This window comes from Nomia melanderi, chromosome 1, assembly GCF_051020985.1.
Source record: "Nomia melanderi isolate GNS246 chromosome 1, iyNomMela1, whole genome shotgun sequence".
In the NCBI taxonomy this organism is placed as follows: Eukaryota; Metazoa; Arthropoda; class Insecta; order Hymenoptera; family Halictidae; genus Nomia; species Nomia melanderi.
In genome coordinates this window covers 27,659,205-27,677,996 of record NC_134999.1, presented here as the reverse complement: position 1 = coordinate 27,677,996, position 18,792 = coordinate 27,659,205, and the positions used below count along the sequence as shown (strand labels likewise).

At 35.0% G+C, this 18,792-nt stretch overlaps 1 protein-coding gene across 2 annotated transcripts in view; it reads right to left on the bottom strand.

Annotated features, from left to right (window-relative positions):
• Awh (LIM/homeobox protein arrowhead) overlaps nucleotides 1-17,868 on the bottom strand; it is a 32,736-nt gene extending 14,868 nt beyond the window's left edge. For both annotated transcript variants that reach the window (XM_031980226.2, XM_031980227.2), the window contains exon 1: nucleotides 17,661-17,868. In XM_031980226.2, coding sequence (XP_031836086.1) covers nucleotides 17,661-17,666 — 6 coding nt within the window. In that variant the 5' untranslated portion in view covers nucleotides 17,667-17,868. The remainder of the gene's footprint in view (nucleotides 1-17,660) is intronic.
• Nucleotides 17,869-18,792: the final 924 nt, after the last annotated feature.

Here is an 18,792-nt window from a genome sequence, read left to right as displayed (position 1 = left end):
TAAGATCAGACCACGCCAGGAATACCCCACAGAAACTTCTCAAAAAATGCCACCAATTTCGCCTTCCCATCGAATTCACTTTCGAAAATCTCCGATAATTCCCGTGGATTATCAAAGTCTCCACTAATGCACAGTTTACACCGTGAACATGTCGAACGTTCACGTTCGGCATACCCTCCGGTAGGCAGCTGGTCAAGCGAAAAGATACCCCGCGGGGAACGTTACACGTTGTTAACATAACTGCGGTGCTAGTCTGGAAGGTATCGGCCCTTCGAATCCCCCGATGCTCCCTTTCAGTATGGCGACACGCATGCCTCCTTGTGCCCGCGTACGGGTGGCTTTATTGTGCGTGCAAGTCGTTGTTCTCTAGCACGCAGCCACCGGTGTAATATATGTGATCGGCCCACCCCGTAACATCCCTCCGGAGGCTTTCACAGTGGCTGTGTACGCCAATTGGACGCGTAAATGGGCAACCGTGGCATCCAGCCGCCTCTGAACATCTCTGTCATTGTGTCGGCGGTCTTGTTACGGGAACTCGCGTCGGATCCGTGGTAGGATCGACTGGAATTCACCACGGGCTAAATGATTTTTGAACGAGGGGGGCGTGCCGGGTAAATAAACTTCCGGCGAGAGGGAGGGCCGAGAGGGGTGAAGCTTTAATGATGTTTCCGAAACCGATTTCTTAATAGAAGTAATGGATTCTAATAAGTTGATACGCCAAACCCCTTGATCTGCAATATCGTGCCGGTTTCGTGGTAAAGATTTTTCAATTAGAATTTAACAAATAGAAACATTATTCAATTCGTTTGAATTCAAATGAAATATTATTTGTCTTTCTTCAATGATTATACTTTAGAGCAAACGTTAACGTAGAATATGCCTAGAGTTTTTCTTGTATTTTCAATAAATTATTAATAAGAAAATAGATCGATCATAGTTCAGAAAGAAATCATAGGGCAAGGGGTTAACGTTAAAAGATCAAACGACCGGTTTTAAGATTAGATTAAAGATTCCGAGCTTTCTGTTGTTTAGTTAATTTCATATCGATTCTTGTGTTGTTTGATCAATGAGTTTTTTTAATTTTTGTTTTTTGTTGTTGGTTTTACTAACATATATTTAAATCTAATTTGTTTAGGTTTTTTTGTAATTAGTTATTTAATTGGTTATAGTAATATAGTAATACGGTGTTAAATGTTTATAAAAGCCTTTGCTTTTATATTTTGTACCTGAAGATGCTTTTCTATGGATTTTCTTGTTGAAGAAAAATTGTAGAATAAGTTACGAATGCGATTGAGTGCTTCTCTACTAAAACACTCAATATATAAAAAAATATTATGTATTATATTAAAAATTTCAGAGATTTTCCATTCCAATAAAAACATTGATTGTTAATTTTAATGTTGACTGCGAAAGACGTATTAACCTGTAATTACCAATAACCAGGTATGCGTAGTGTTCAACTTCACACTTCAGCAACTTCATATTTTCTCATTTACATCACCGTATATTGCTATAAAATATTTACTATATTCATATTATTCCTTCAGAAATGTTCATACTCTAAAAACTCGCTTAATGAATTCGGATATAAAAATTCCGTAATATAAAGAACATAGGTAATAAACTTTGAATGTTTTTATAAATCATTAAACTATAGGCTGAATTAAACTCATTGCATATAGATGCAAAGGAATCACATCCAGTCGTGGAGCAATAAAATTTAAATTCACTGGAGAATGAGCCGAAGTACCCAAGTGAATATTATCTAATAATGACAATACCTACTTTGCAATGTCGGACCGTTTGAACGTTTCGTAGAGTTTTTAATATCCGCAAACATACGTGTACATATATTAGACTAATGGCCGAAAGCAGTCTAATCCTCCGTTTTATGATCCCGCTCCACATACAACCGGCCCTCGTTATTGTCACCTATAACTCTCTTTCGAACCAACTTCTATAATGTGGGTGTGCACACTGTGTGAACCACGAACACACTGATACCAACTGGCAATATTTTAGCGGCGGATTTATTATGACGGAAGAAAGGACTCGAACCTAGAAGATTAACGAGCAATTTTGCAATAGAACTCACAGTATACGTTTCTAATCTTGCTAAGACACGTAGACTATTTTAAAGTTACGCCTTTGTCGTGGATCTAAAGCAATTTGGTTACAAAAGGGGATAAATCAGTAAGAAATTTAAATGTCTTGATGAAAGGATTCAAAAGTTGAGTAATTATAGAGGCTTGTGAATTCTTAGATAACCAATAAAAACAGTTATGCTGCTGATTATCCTGTTCAAAATACACACGTATTTATATTTTTAAATTTCAACAAACGCTTTTTATAGAGTTTTGTCCATATGCAAAAAATTAAATGAAAATCTATACCTAAATTCTTTTTTGGCTCATTTTCGAAGTGGCTGATTTATTAGGAGTCGGAGAAAATTTTGTGCCTATGAGGATAACAATATGCTCAGCGTTGACTCTACTACTGCCAACATTACGTGTTTTACTAAATCTGTTTCTATGTTCAAAACAAATCTGACAATTTGTAATTTCTCCCACTTTCTATAAGAAAATATTTTTGCTCCATTGTGTGGTATAATTAGTAGTTTTTTCAGGCAAGTTGAAATGTATCCGCAAGAATTATCGCGTTTTATCTACATTATGTAATTACGATTATATTATTATATTTTATAATATAATTATTACATAGTTGTATTAAATCAAATACTATTTATATTATATAATTCATGTCAAATAAAACTAAAAGAGAAAATTTACAATTTGGATTTCAACAAAATCGAAACTCACAATAAACATCTAGATTAAACGTCATGCGTTCGAAAAAAATTATTGCTTAACGAGCATATAATTATCAATAACAAACATGAAAAACGAAAACAGTGACAGAACAATCCAATTTCTAATTATTTCACAAATATTTCTAACGAAAAGGTGAAATTTGAGAAATCTCTTCCCCAAAAGTGCAAATATTATTTCATTAAGTTCAAGAATCGTCTTTCCTCTGCTTTAAAATTGATATCATCGACATCACTGGCTTAGAATACACTAATATGTACCTATAACATCACATCGACACAACACAATGTCCGTACATGGTTAGGATGTGCGAACATTTGGTTGGTTATGGTTGGTGGTTAACCATACGTCGGAGGGAACCGTGTACAATGGTGGCACACGGGAGTCACATAATGGCATTGTAACGTAATACCTGCAAGCCGTAGGTACCGCATCTATACCTACATACATCTAACACTTAACGCTTGTGTGTTGTAAGGTCTATGTATTGACGATCGTGGAGAGACGCGTCCTCGTCATAGGACCAGCCCCATGAGTTATGGTGAACGATGTACCCTCCCATTTGTACTCGGCCTTGACTCTTCTACGGTTGCTGGCTGCGGTCGCACGGCCTGTCAGAGGCGTGATTTTCGAAGTTTATTATGAGAATGATAGGCGAGAATAGAAATCTGACTTCGGATAGCGCGACAAGAATGGTTCGACTGTTTTCCATATCCTAAAAATTCATCCCCTTTTTCTACAAAAACATCTATTTTTGATGAGACTGTAAGTTTATGTAATCTCATGGTTTTTTATTTTATCCTGCATGCTTCAATTCTGTTTTAATGGACATTTAATTGCGTTCATAATTACCTCTGTATTAGCAGGATATTGTATTACACGGAACTGTCTTAAAGTAGTTCCGATTATGCTTCTAGTTTTTATTGTTAAGTAATCTTTCTATATATCGTTTCATATTAAAAGAATATATTTCTTTGGTCAAAAGTTCTCTTTTAAAGCATATTTAGCAAACAGAAATGAATCTGAAAGCTTCAATCAGCGGTCTAGGACTTAAATTTTAAGTTGTATTTATTTAATCGGTTAACTGCTTCCGACGAGTATACCCGCCATCTTAAAAGTCAAAATGATACTAATTCTTTCAACAATGAATTATTTATTTTTTCAGGTAAACATGTAATTCGTCGTTTTGCTTTAATATTGTCGTTAGAATATATTATGAATACATTTAAGCTGCATGTGACCAGTATACACTCCATTGTTTGATTTTACTGCATGCACATTAAAAGACTTCTAAAACTAAATTCCACGGTTACCAAGATAAGTTATATTGCATTATACTTTTTAACACTTACTCGTAACAAATAACAAGTATGACATACTCTAAATTATATATACATACCAAAAACCCGTTGGAAACAGAAACACTCAAAACGGTTAACCACCAAATTCCACTAATGACCTCAAAAGAACATAGTAACCTAGTACAACCATATTACACCGACATTAAGCAACTCCTCGAATCCCCGACCCATTTCCAGCCGGACCCAAATGTCGCCACATCTTCATACAACTCTTTTTAAGCTGCAGAAGGACGCTATATGGTCCATTCAAATATTTGGCGTCCCGATAGTATCGATGTACACCTATAGCCTCTCGACCATAATCCGATCTGTGGACTTTGCGAAGAATAATCCCGCTTCCTTCGCCTTATTGCCTTATTTACACAAAGGTGGATCGGTGAACGGTCCGCAGAGAGACATCCATAGAGGGCTGGTACACGGGGGTTTATGCACGCCTCTATTCAAGTCGGCCATGAGGCCCCATTCTTGCTTCTCGAGTGGTTTCGGTTTCGGTCCGCTTGTCGACGGAAACCCACCACCCGGGTATGACTTTCAAAGTTCAAAGCCTGTCGACGGGAGGTCCTTCGGGGACCCCAGTGCGCCCTTTCCTACGGTATCCGCGACTCCGTGTCACTTTCCGGTCTACGACACGGTGTGTCCATTGAAACCGATACTTCCCTCCCTTCCAGTTCCTATCTAGGTATGCTGCCATGGGGTTCGGCACCACCGTGTACCGGTAATAACCATAATGTTCCTCTACGATCGTTACAATGATTTCGATTTTCAAGAATATTCAAGGTGTCTGGGTTAGGGTATGTTGGACAGAGGCGGATCAGTTTTTTTAAACAGAACTGTTACATTATAAATATCCTTAATCTGTTAACTGTGGAATTTAGTTTGAAAAATCTCTATTTCTGCGAGCAATAAAATTAAATAATTATTTCGTATCGATACAACTAATTTATCTTTCATCATTCATTAGGAAGAGAAAATATTTTTGTACCTATTTTACGTCTACGTTTACTCCGAAGTTTAACGATTGATAATAGAAAAGTAATATTTAATTTATATTTAAAAACAGTAAGTAATACTTAGATTTCTCAAATTTAGTTTAAAATGTTCGTCGCAAGTTTAATACGATATTATGGGACAAGGAATTAATGATGAACCAAAGAAAAACATACGAGAATTACATGTTTATGTGAAAAAATAAAGAATTTATCGTTGAAAGAATTAGTATCATTTCAAGCTTTAAGATGACGCGTATACTCGTCAAACACAGTTAACTGGTTAATGCCTGCCGTAAAGAAAATATATTTATTAAAGTAAATACATATATCAAGGATAGTTAAATAGACTCGTATGTAAGATTCAGTATGCCACTAAAAACAACTGAAAATATAGATATTTGATAATATGGGATCGGGTCATCTCACTTGGAATTACCCTATTGCCTGTCTACCACTTGATGACTAAGTTACTGATCTAATTAATCAGTTTTCATCTTTTATCATCTCGTTTTTAATACTAATTTATCATTCGTCAATACAGTCATATAGAACTGATCAAAAGAACCTTTTTAAGTCTCTTAAAATTTTTCTTTATTAATATTGACGCTGAAAAATGTTCATTCTGAGTTTTAATTATTATTCTTTATTCGTCTCGGTTTACCCCACTTAAAAATAACGGGAAATACGTGTTACTGAGATGATTAATATTTTTTTGCGAGAGACTTGATAAATATCAAAAAGATATAAATTTTAAATATATTTCAACAGTAAAATCGATATCGATATGGGCAATTGCGAATCTACACAGTAATCTACAGATCCTGTTCTCGAACGTCAACATATTGAAACGTAGCGTATAATTAATATTGCACGACAGTAGGTAGGTATACGATCACGAAGAGTAATCAATGATTCGAGTTCCTTCGACAGTATTCAGCATATAAACTACTAAACTCCTCTAACGAGAACTTGTGAATACAGATAAGTCCTGTTGGACGGCGACCTTCTCGATTCGCGAGAGCCCCGTACAAAATGTTCGTTTCTAATTGGCTCGCGTGTTTGTTCCTAGCAGAAACGGATTTACGCCTCGTGTTCGTGAAATACAGAGAATCCAGGAAAAGTAGCCCCGTGCACACAGGGAACTTGTAAACCACGGGGAATCGCGTGGCATTAAACAAACTGGGACGTTGTATCGGAATCAATGTTTCAATTTTATTTGAACGAAATTTTAAACGAGTTCTTCTCCGGAATCATTTATACAACTGTCTTTCGAACAGACGTTTTTTAAAAGAATTTTTCTCTAATAATAAAAGAATTAATCGCATTAATCACAGTCTACATTATCTACTTAAAATTTCATTAAAATAATTGAACTATTGATCAAATCTATCGATTTCGAATAAATAACAACAGTAAAATAAATTATATTCTTTGTCAAAGAATTTGAAAAAAGTTAACTATTTTCCCATGACGAGGAACTTAATATAAATACAGCGATATGCAAAAATAACTCAATATCATTTCTTTTAAATGTTTTAGAATAGTACAGAGAGTTGTAAAATTATAATGATATGAAGGATAGCAGCAGAATTTTCTTTAACTTCCACCATTTATTTTTAAATAATTTTTATATGTACGCTACTTCATAAGAAAATTAAATACACTAAAACATTTATTAGTATACCTTCTGGTGATCCATCACATCATATAGTTTTTTATTTGCAAACAGAAATGTATCGATTATTAACAAATCGACTAAATATCCTAAACATGTATCTCTGTATCGCTAATTAACCTCTCACAAACATCCTCACCTATTTGAGCGTCCCATCTATAGAAACACATAAGACTGTGATTGAGAGTATGAACTTTAAGTTTTCGCGTAACACTTAAGTCGCTCATTGTCAGTATAATTACATGCAACAGCTGCACGACCTCATTCTCTATATTCAGTTCCTCCGACTTAATTATTTAATCCGTTTTGCTTGTTATTTTCACCGCCGTATAACCCGTTAATTTATTATCGATTTATTAGTTCCGAGAAAGTTCAGTTTTTTGTAAGGAAGTATTATGATCTTCGATTACAGAAAAAAATCATTCTTTGGAATTTTTTCTATGACAAACTAAACCAAATATCAATTTGTGATTTTCGACTTTTCATTAAATATCTTTCCAACATACAAATAGTTGTGAAATTTTTTATTTTGTGTAGGTATTATGTTAATGTTAATTCTCTTTTAACAGTACGCCTAGTACCTCAACCACAAGTCTAATGTAAAAAATCTATTACATTCTTACACTACACAACATTTCTAAGATAGAGTACCCACCAAGCAAATATAAGAAAGCGAAAAAAAATATTTTTTGAGTATCTGGTGACACTTCAGTTACTTTATAGTAATTTTTCGAATTTTTTAATAGTAACTTTTGAAATTTTGTAATAGTAATTTTTGACATTCTGTAATAGTAATTTTTGAAACTCTTTCACAATAATTCCTGAGATTTTCAAATTCCCTTTGGAGCCACACGTCCCCTAAGCTCAAGAAACTAAGAACACCTTAAACAGCAATCAATTTTCCAAAAAATGCTAGACCTGAACACTCCCTTAAACGATCGAAGACAATTTGCACCGAATTGCGCGGCCAGCCGTTCACCGATGAAAATCAAAAGGGACCCGAAAGCGAGAGACGAGTCGAAAGTTTCGAGTGAAAGAAAAAACGAGAAATAAAGGAGAACATCTCCAGGAAGAGAGGAGTCTAGAGACTTCCTGGTGCGAACAAGAACGAAGACTCGTTCCTTTCTGCCCGAGGGGCCTTTCGTTCGTTTTCTTTCGCGTTTTCTGGGCCCAGGTGACAAGTTGACAAAGTGGCCCGCTACAGGCATCCCTCTTTTGGTCGCCCTTTGAAACGATCCTCCGCTACTCGAAAGGTGGAACGGCGCGGAGGGGCGAGGGGTGAAGTGTACAAGGAAGAGGATACCCCAGGAAAATAATGCTCCTCTGGTTTCTGTGTGTTTCGAGCGGCTTTTCGAGTGGCACTGAACGAAAAAGGGCACGAGCCTCTCTTCACGCCTTCGTAGAAAAATCCTACCTCACTTTAGTGGCTCCCCAAAGAAGAAACGATCCCTCGCGGATACAATGGACGATCCGTTCAAGGAGCCGACGACTAGCCACTCAAAATCCATTTAAATCGTCGTCCGATTTTTGGTTTCGCGCGACACGACGCTACGCTATTCTCAAATCGTTCTGTTAATGCACCGAATGACCGGACAGATTCGCCTCGCTATTAACTTCACTGCTATGCTGCGATGATACCGGAATGTGGAAAGAAACAAACGATTAATCGTGCAATTCGAATAAGGAAATTCGATTGACGAAAATTTGAGGACTGTTAACTACTTATTTATTATTACTGATTATAAAATTATGTGGTTATGGTATTATAAAATTGTAATATTATAGATTGTACATATAGAAATTTTATTTATAAATGAATATTGTTTTTAGTGATTGTGTTACTATGTTTGAAATTAGATTAATTTAATTTTTGAACTAATTTTCAAATGAAGTTTGAGGGAAATAGATTTAATAGAAAATGATTATTTTATATTTTGTATATTGACCTTTTATTACAATTATTATTGTTTATTTCTTCAGGAATGTTAATAGTTGATTATTAATTGTTTATACAACTTTATCTTTCAACATATAAATTATTGTTCCGTATGTAACTTCGTATATTATCCTATTTAAATAAATAAAACTCTTTTATTAGGTACGTTATATTAATATTACAAATTTCATTAAATCTGTCAAACTGTGAGGTTGCGTAAGTATGATTTTTATATTCAATCTAGTTGTTAAATATTAAATATGCCTTATTACACGACGATGGCGAAGAAATAAATCAATCATCGTGTCGAACCCGTAAATATCAGGGTTTCCCAAGAATTAGTGGCAGTGGTATGCGTTTACTTCTCCAGAGTCACGCCGGCTGCGTGTGTTACGGCCAAATCGAATGGAATAAGAAACCGGGAACATCGAATCTAGATAATAAATTGATTCAGTTGATCGTTGGAACGCGTCACATTAACATATGTTTGCATTTTATTAATAGAGTGTCAGAAGTGTGGCTTGATTCGTTTTGCTTCTACAACTATCGCGATATATTATCGCGGCTCTTCTCTTTTCTTCCTGCGGTTCACGGAATACGCAGTTTGTCATCGACGCGGCGACGTTCCTTCCCTCCAAAAATCGTTCCCCCAATTAGCATAACCACCACATTTGGCTAGTGAGTATGCCAACGAAGGTGTATCGTACCCATTATTATTCGGCCGGGCCGACGAGCCTCACGCTCCTACGTCTAAACGATCAAAAAGATCGTGAACTGCGATCGAGCTATATTTCTATCGCTGAACATTAGAACTACCAGGCATTTAACACTGAATCTATCCAATGTAGTAAAAATGACCTATACCTGATTTCTTCTTTTTGAAATTATTAAAGAGATAATAGCTGTTTCTTCGAGCAATTATTAAAGCAATTGATTTAGCAATACGCGAACTCAATTGTAAATCAATTAAAGTCTCAATAGATGCAATCATATAGTTTTTATGGAGGAATTAAAAAAAGTCAATTTAACTGCTCGGTAGTTTTAGTGTTATTACGATTAAGTAACAGGTATAGAAATTAGGACAATAAATTGTTTTCAGTTTCTTCAGACATTCGTTATAGTATTCAAGTTGGACTATTTATTTTCAAGATCATTTTGAATATTCAATGCTTTGGAGATATCAATAATTTTGAAAGAAACAAATCGAAACCCGTCATTTTGACTAGTAGATAGTTTCAGTGTTAAGAAAATTTTAAGTTCATGAAAAATGATTAGATCGTGTAATGTGAATTGTTGGATTTTACGGAAAAGAGGAAACCATATTTGATATTTTAAAAGATGTTTATTCAAAATATGTTTCGTTCGATTCGTTACACTCCTGCCTACGTGTTTTTGATAGAGGCATTCCTTTCTTGAAAAATTCTAAATGTTTAGAATAAATAAATGCTAAAGACATCGTTTTGCTAAGAAACATCACCGAAACGAAATTTTGCAAATCAACGCTGCACTGTTCTTTCATTTACAATAGTACCTATTGTCCTCAAATGCTTTGTTTATATTTTCAGCGATTTCTGCAGCATTATTTCCAAATTTGAATTCATATAAGAATATTACGCGAATGTTGGTGGTATCCAAGATAAAAAAACAATACAAACAATAGTTGTTATGCACAATTCGGAAAAGCTCTTTTGCAAGAAGTTACTCTGATAGTTTACAATAAAACTCTTTAAAAGGTTATACGAAAAACAAAGGAACAACGACAAGTGTTCAATCATTTATGAGTAAGAAAAATCCGACATTTCATATTACACGACCAAATACTACCACATTTTTCATTATTTCTTATTTTGTATCACTGTATAATTACATACGTTTCAAATTGTAACAAAAAGAAAATAATAATTTCGTCATTTTTAAAGTCAGAATAAAAAATGTTTTAGTTCAAAGTTACTACTCAAAGGGGCAAATTTGATGATGGTGAAAAATGTTCTCTTTTCAGCACCATCTTTTTGAAATTCTAAGGTCATTACCATTTTTAAATAGAATAGCATGCCTATTGCATTCATTGTTTTATATTCGATAATTATTTGGAACAGTAATTATTTCGTGCAATTACTCTGATAATTATACGTCCCTTTCCATTTAACTTTTTAAAATAATAAGTATCTGTGGGTATTGCATACCATCACAAACAAATAATATAAAACGAGATTTAGAAACGGTAGTTCACCACGAGTTAAGTAAACGGGACCGATAAAGCAGGATTAACGCAGAGATTTCGAGAGATCACCGAAGATTATATAATGATGTAAAAGGGCACGCGGATCTAACTCATACCTCGCGTGAAACGGATCATCCGGAGTTACGATCTATGGGATCGGCGAGATGTCAAATAACGTCCGTTCCGAGAGTTCCGACAAACGTTTTTCTACCTTGATCAAGATTTTACGACATCCGACCTTATATTTCACGTTATTAAATAGACACGATTTTTTAAAATAAAAAGGAATTTCTGATCAAGGTTGACCTTCACCTTTATAAGGTAATGAATTTAATAGAAAATTAATTCTTGGAATATAAGGAACGTGTGAAATAGAGTAACCGAGACGCAAAGAACATTCCAATTCAATATTTTAAAAATAAGATAATCAATGTCTAATTTTGATCTAATTTTCATCATCATAAAGAAGTTCCTTATATTAATTTTCATGTTTTCATAAACAATTTTAAATAGGAAGACTTATAGATAACTGCTAATTTTCAACAATTGTTTATCAATTCCTTTTAATTATAAAAGCTTTAAGAACATTTACCAAATTATATACAAAACAAATGGTACTTACGTATTATAAGGACAACCATTATTTAAAAAAAATAAAATATTAATAAAATACCAGTAATAATCGTAACAATTACAATTAATATTAAATAAATATTAACAAAGATTTAAACTACACGACTATCCGGGTCGACTTCCAGTTAGGAAACAAAGGTGGTCTGCATTACCAAACAAATAGCACCTAATAAACAAGAGAGTTTACAGTTTAGTTCACGATACTACCAGCGAGCATCGTTGATGAGTCTCATTCATGACGTCGCATCGCGAAACCGATAAATCCGGCCTGCTCCTCAAGTCCAAAAGTTCACGTGCAACAAACCTGATGCAATGAGGAATTATCGAAAGAATTTCTGCGATTATCCTACGGTAACAGGTCACGGATATCAGTAAAATATACCTACCCAAAGACAGGAGCGAAACCGTAAATAGCTGTAAGATCAAAATCGAGACTTACGGCGACCCACGCGCGCAAAAGGACCTTTCAAGATGGTACCCAGTGCGTCCAGTGCGTGTGTGGTCCAGTAAATTGTCGACGTAAGGCGCAAAATGGCGCATCAGCCTGATCCGGAGTTATATGACTCCGTTTTTAGAGAACTCGTGACTGAACGGAGAAAACAAGTCGCCGCGAGACGACAGAAAGGGAGGCACGGCACAGTTGTTCACTTGAACTGTTGCGGCCGTCTGTCCAAGTGAATCGAGTTCCTGATTGTGGAAAATATTGCTTCAAATCACTAAGAATTAGCCTGTATAATTAGAAACGTTTTGGGGCAGCTTCTGAACGGTTAACTATGGAATTTAGTTTGAAAAATCTCAAACTAAAAAATAGGATATATTTTAATGAAAAATCAACGCGAAACAAAGAAGAATTGCATGTTTATCTGAAAAAATAAATAATTCATCATTGAAAGAATTACTATCATTTCGAGCTTTAATATGATGTGGATAAATATATAAAAACTCATCAAACGCAGTTAACTGGATGATGGAACTTCGAAGAATGTTACGTGTAAAGTGCAAATAAATAAATGTTTCTAAATAGAAATGGTATTCAAGTATTTTAAATTAAATAAGAAATTTAATTTTCTAACGATTACTTAGAAAGGGACGTTATTTTTAAGTTTATATGAAATATACGCGAAAGTAATAACTGTAGATGGAATAAGTGTAAAATAAACTAAAATATAAATAAATAATCTACTTTAATAAAATATGAAGGTTGAAACTATGTACAGTTGACCGAGGCGAATAGGATCATGCGGCGAATCGGATAAAAATAAGAATATTTTCCATATTTTGTTATAAAAATCAGCATGCTGACCGTCGATATTACTTCACACACTCCAATGCATCTTAAATTGTTTCAAACCGTTGTTTGCCACCAACACGTGTTAGAATCGAACGCGCGCGAGCGTAACAAATTCGTGACTTGTCTAAAATACGTCGATTAGAATTTCACATATAAAATGGCAAGCTAAGCTTGAAAAATTAAATGTGTTGATTATTATTAGTCTCTCAAATGTCTAAATTCAGTATTTAACGTACTTTAGATTTTTATATCGTATTTTGTTCATTTATCACATTCACTTTGAAATCCTTCGGAACGGGGCTATTCGAATTAAATCGTATGGGGCGAATCGGATTTCTGTTTTTCCTCATTTTTTTCTGTATATGATTGTAAATATCATAATTATTTATATATAAACGTATAAAACCAGACGAATCAGGGATCACGGTGTCCAGAAACAATGAAAGGCACAACAATAAGAGTTAACTCCAAATAACTGGCCATACGTCAAGTTCCGGAAACTCATTACATACCTTGTACAAAGAAGACTTACTTGTCGAATAAATAAAAAGACCAATTTTACATTTCACATCACTTGTCAACAAAAATATTTGTTGAAAATCAATAAAACAAGTTAAAGATTAGACCAACCAAGGTCACTATTAAAAGAAGGATGAAAACTAATAAGAATGGATGAATTTATTACATAAATACAGGATCTTCCAGAGAATGATAATGTATTTATTGCAATGAAGAATTTATCTAACCACCTTCAAAAGATTGGATTCAATGCAATCTTTGGGAAGAGTTGTGTCACAAAAACTGTCTTAATATATGTAGTGTTAAAAGGTAGTATATTTGCGACAAATATGCCAATAATTGATTTTATTATCGTTAAATTGTATAATTTCAGATTAAATAAAAAGTTTTTACACAAAATAGAATTTCTTTCTAGATCCTGGAATGATCAGTGGAAAACTAATAGTTAAAAGTTAGAATAAAAATTTCATTTTACGAATTTATTCTTAATACACACGCAGCTTCAATATCAGTAGAAAGAAATTGTAAAAAGCTTAAAAACTTAAATACTTTATAAGCAAAAAATTGAAAAGAGAAATATCTGCTTCACTCCGGAATTATGGGCGAATTGGATATTCCTCACTTTTCAAGGAATAACAAAGCACTGAACAACACTTAAGCGACCGATGATTAAGTAAGAGAAATTTCGTTATATTCCCAATACTTTTTACGTTTACAGAAAGAAGAAGTAAACTATTAATTCTGCCAGCATATGCTCTTTCCCAGAGAAAATATATAAAATCAAGAAATTGACAATAGTTACGATTAATAACTTATAAACAACTTCAATCTACGACAAAGTCAAAACGTGTATTTTTATTCTACCAGCTGGGTTAACTTGCCTTACAACAACGAGTCAGATTCGTGGTGAAGATTTTAACCAGAATTTAACAAGTGCGAATACTACTAAGTTCTTTAGAATTCAAATTAAATATTATTCTTCAGTTGTCAATAATTATACTTGGACTTAGAACACGTCTAAAATTTGTCTGTGTCTTCAACCAATTATTAATGGTAAAATACTTGTATTCTCATAGCTGAGAAATAAATCATAAGGCAAAAGGTTAAGGTTAATATTGTAAAGACCATAATTTTGCTGGATCGAATTAAGTGTCGACCGAGAGTTACCTCTCGGGTGCAAAGGGCTAAACTCGTAGAAGCTAGCCTCCGCGCAGCGCAATGAATAATTAAACGTTCACCGTCTCGGACGCTGGTCGGAAACGTTCGACTGCTCCGTCATTCCGATCGGAGCAACGACACGCATCGATGTGTCGGTGACAACGGAGAAAATTGCATCGATCGTGCGGCCGCTAAGATTCAATATATTTAGCATACAGAGGGTTAGTCGAAATGACACACGATCGACATCCCGACAAGACAATCGCACGGAACGATCGAGCGTAATCCGGCACCCCTACTTCGCGGAGCTACTCCCCAACTGCGCGACCCTGCTTTACAATACATTGGAAGCAACCGAACTGCCGGTATATCCGTCTTGCATCGAAGATTCCCCGCTATCCGTCCGCGCCGTTTGTTTTTCCTTTTAACGTGGCACCGCGGCAGGGAGACACGGCCTGTCCACCAACGCTCATCAACCTCATCAAGCCCCGGCGAGACGGATCTGGGGATTTTATGACGCGGACCACTCCAACACGAAGTTTGTCATTTCCTGATTACCGGGGCGCAAGACGTACAGTTGGGTGATGACTTGATGTCTAACGCGAAGGTACAAGGACAAGAGCACCCCTCGTCGTTTATAGTTATTTTGATAGTTTAACCCTTAACACGTTAAACACCACGAAAATCTTGACCGTTTTTTCGTAGAGTTATTCGTTTGTAGCAAAGAAGGGCAGAAATAATTATTAATTGTTTAGTGTTACGATCCTGCATTACACTATTATCAACTTAGTTACATTATTAAACGTTTTCATTCAACGTCGGTTATCTTAAATGTTACGATTGATTTCAAGTGATTTGAAAGCGTCGGTTATCAGTGACTGACATAGCGCTAACATGTTAACGAATGAAAGGCCCTAAACGGCAACATGTAAAGAATTTAATCAACTAAATATCTTGAATTTATAACTAAACCAACCAATTTAAATGTGATGTTTAAGTTTTCATTTTTGGAAACGTTTTGTAAGCTTTCTCCTAATTTTCTAGCGTCTTATGGGCGAGTATTACAAAAATAGCTCTCGACTGTTAAGAAATAATTTTACTTATAGTTTTGATTGGTTACGCATAACCGTATTAACGAATAACAAATTAGCATTATAAGAAAAATTAGAACTAACCAATTACACACACATTCCTCAGCCGAGTCATCAAATGATCTCTCTACAATATAGTTGGGAAATGACTTGGTGCCTAGCGCAACGGCATAAGGGCAAAGGGGATCTTTCTATTTTACAATTTCGCGTGACCGTAGTAACAAACAGTGAATTAACACGTTGACTGCCATGAAAAACATCAGCGTTTTATGTATCGCTTATTCTTTATAAAAACAGAAAAAATTATTAATTATTTGGTAGCAAACCTTTTACGGTACACTATTATCTAGTTATTTAAGCTTGTAAACATTTTTATTTGACATCAGTTGCCTTGCAAGTTATAATTATTTGTTTGTAATTTGGAAGCTCTGCTTATCGGTGACCGCCGTGGTAGTCAACGTGTTAACGATCAAAGACATCAAAAAGTAGGAGATAAAATTAACAGAAAATTAGACGAGAAAAAATGAACACTGATTGATTAGCTGAATTTCTTAGCCTAGCCGTCAAGTGATGTTCTAGCAGTAGATAGGGGAATCCCATTAACGCTGAATATTTAGAATTTGTTAAAATATGTGAAGCTTAGTGGAAAAATTTTGAGGTAAAATTAGAAAGAGTGGAACTAAAAATATTCTGACTTCTGCTACGCAACAATACTAAACGAATTAGCGGAGAAAAGGATTCTTTGTCACGTAATTTAATAAGTATTTATAAATCTTGAGGTTTTGTAATTGATATATTTATAAAATTTAATTTAAATATTTTTATATATGTTGGTAGGGTAGGTTTTCATTTCAAGACATAAATGATTGGATTTAATTGAAGTACAAAATGATTTGTATACGATTTGTGTGTAATATGTATGTGATTATAAATACTGGCGGTAATTGACAGCGAAATTTTCGAACGATTGTTAACCTAAGAGTAAGTGCTGTTACCGAAAAGTGATTAAATAATTTTATGTTTTTTGTAATTGTTAAATGTACGGATGAAATTTATCAAAATTCGATAAGGCTACATAGCTTGTATTAATTAAATCAAGTTTGAAAATTTTCGAATCATTTTCATTTATTTAATTATTAAGATGTTTCTCAGCTAATAAATGTAATACACTTATTCCAATTCGTAAAACTGAAGTTTTTCAAGAATCGTAAAATATTCTTCAACGAAGGGGAAATTTTCAATTTTTTATACAGAACTGAAAAAAATGCCATGTAATACGAACATATACAAACATATAAGTAATACGGTAATTTTCTGAATAAAAATATAACAATAAATGACGACAATATTTTAATTTTACTTTTAGAACGAAACAAAGTACCTGATCAAAACTAATAGGTATTTTTTAAGTATCCTTATATAAAATGCTTATCTGCTGTGCATTCTAGTAAATACCTGAAACCGCGACACACATAAAAACCACGCTGTGATAAAGAACTAAGATAATCATCTCGTAATTCTCTATAGTGAAACCCCAGTCCCTTCCAATTCAATTTAAAAACATCTCGGTAATATAACATACAACAAATTAAAATAATAAAATTCACGACACTGAGTAGCATCGATAATTTGTTCTTCCTTTGCAAATGAAATTCCAAATTTACCAAAAAACGAGAGACCAATTTAAAGCACTTCAAACATTCATTCGACGATGAACTCGAATAATCAATACCACAATCACAGAGCTGTATATTCCAACTCGGAATACTCCAACCATATTAATCTACACCGAGAACTGCAGCTAATTTCCAAACCATATTCATCAGCCACATTATCAGCAGCAACCACTATTTATCTTCACAAATCAAGTTTCACTCACTCCCAATAAAAATGAAGGGGCGGTAATCGAACGAATCACAGACGGCAAACATTGCTCCAATTTTACGTGAAATACTTACCTTCATGATTCCTCGAGATTTGTGCGATACCACGGCCAGCGACCGATGATATCTCCCGTAGTATCGATCACACGAACGTAATCCGCAATCTCAAACGCATCGCGTAGAACCGCGTGGAAGATAAACGGATTCACGGGGCGCGCGAGCAAGCGATAGCTACGCCCGAGGAGCGCAGCATGGCTCGAGACTCGGTGCGCTCGACAGTATAATAACGTAATTCCCGAGCGGGGTGCGCTACACGAACACAATCTACGGGATGCGACTCGACGTTAGTATCGTAAGAGTAGGCGTGGCTGGAACGCTACAGGAGGGGCTAGCGCTGGTTCGCCCCCCCATTGGCGGACACACGCTCCGCCTACAGTGACGAATCCAGTTCTGCCACGCGTATGGAGCGCGCGCGCATCTGTCAACCCCTCCTAGCCCACGGCACCGCTCTACCTCGATTGGTCGCTTCCCGCACGAGGATCATTCTTGAAGATCCTTCTCTTTAGACGGAGATAGCCTGGCATAATTGTACAACACGTCCCGATAGGTTTCAATGAGATGTTCCTAGAGTTTGGAACTTCGTTTCGGAAATATGGAATTGCGTAAATCTGCTCGGCGCGGAGGACATTTTATACGCGATATTGTTGGTCCGTTTGGGGACAGGGTTAATCAATACAGGCGTCAGAAATTTTGTTGATGTCTTGAGAGGATAGATTTAGAGGAAATTGTAGTTGGTTTCTTACAGATGAGTTTGAAAATTGATAACTCGATTATTTAATTTTAAACACTCTTTCGTTGGAGTTTCGACTTTTATTTTGTAGACGTTGGAACGATGAATATGTTATTATTCTGGGAATAAGAAAGACAAGTATGTTATCTAGAATATACGTATGGCGAAAAATTTTGCATTTGATATTGTGAAGATAAAAAGAGAAATGTATTTCACGTAAAGTTGTAAATATTATAGATCTCCTCTAAAACTCGTAACAGTAGATCGATCTATTAACCCCTTGCCTTATAGTAGCGTCATACTCACTGTGAAGATTTTAAACAGAATTTAACAAGCACAAACATTACTCCATTCCCGTGAATTCCAATTAAACATTATTCCTCTGTTAATTATTATACTATAGAGAAAAATGGACAC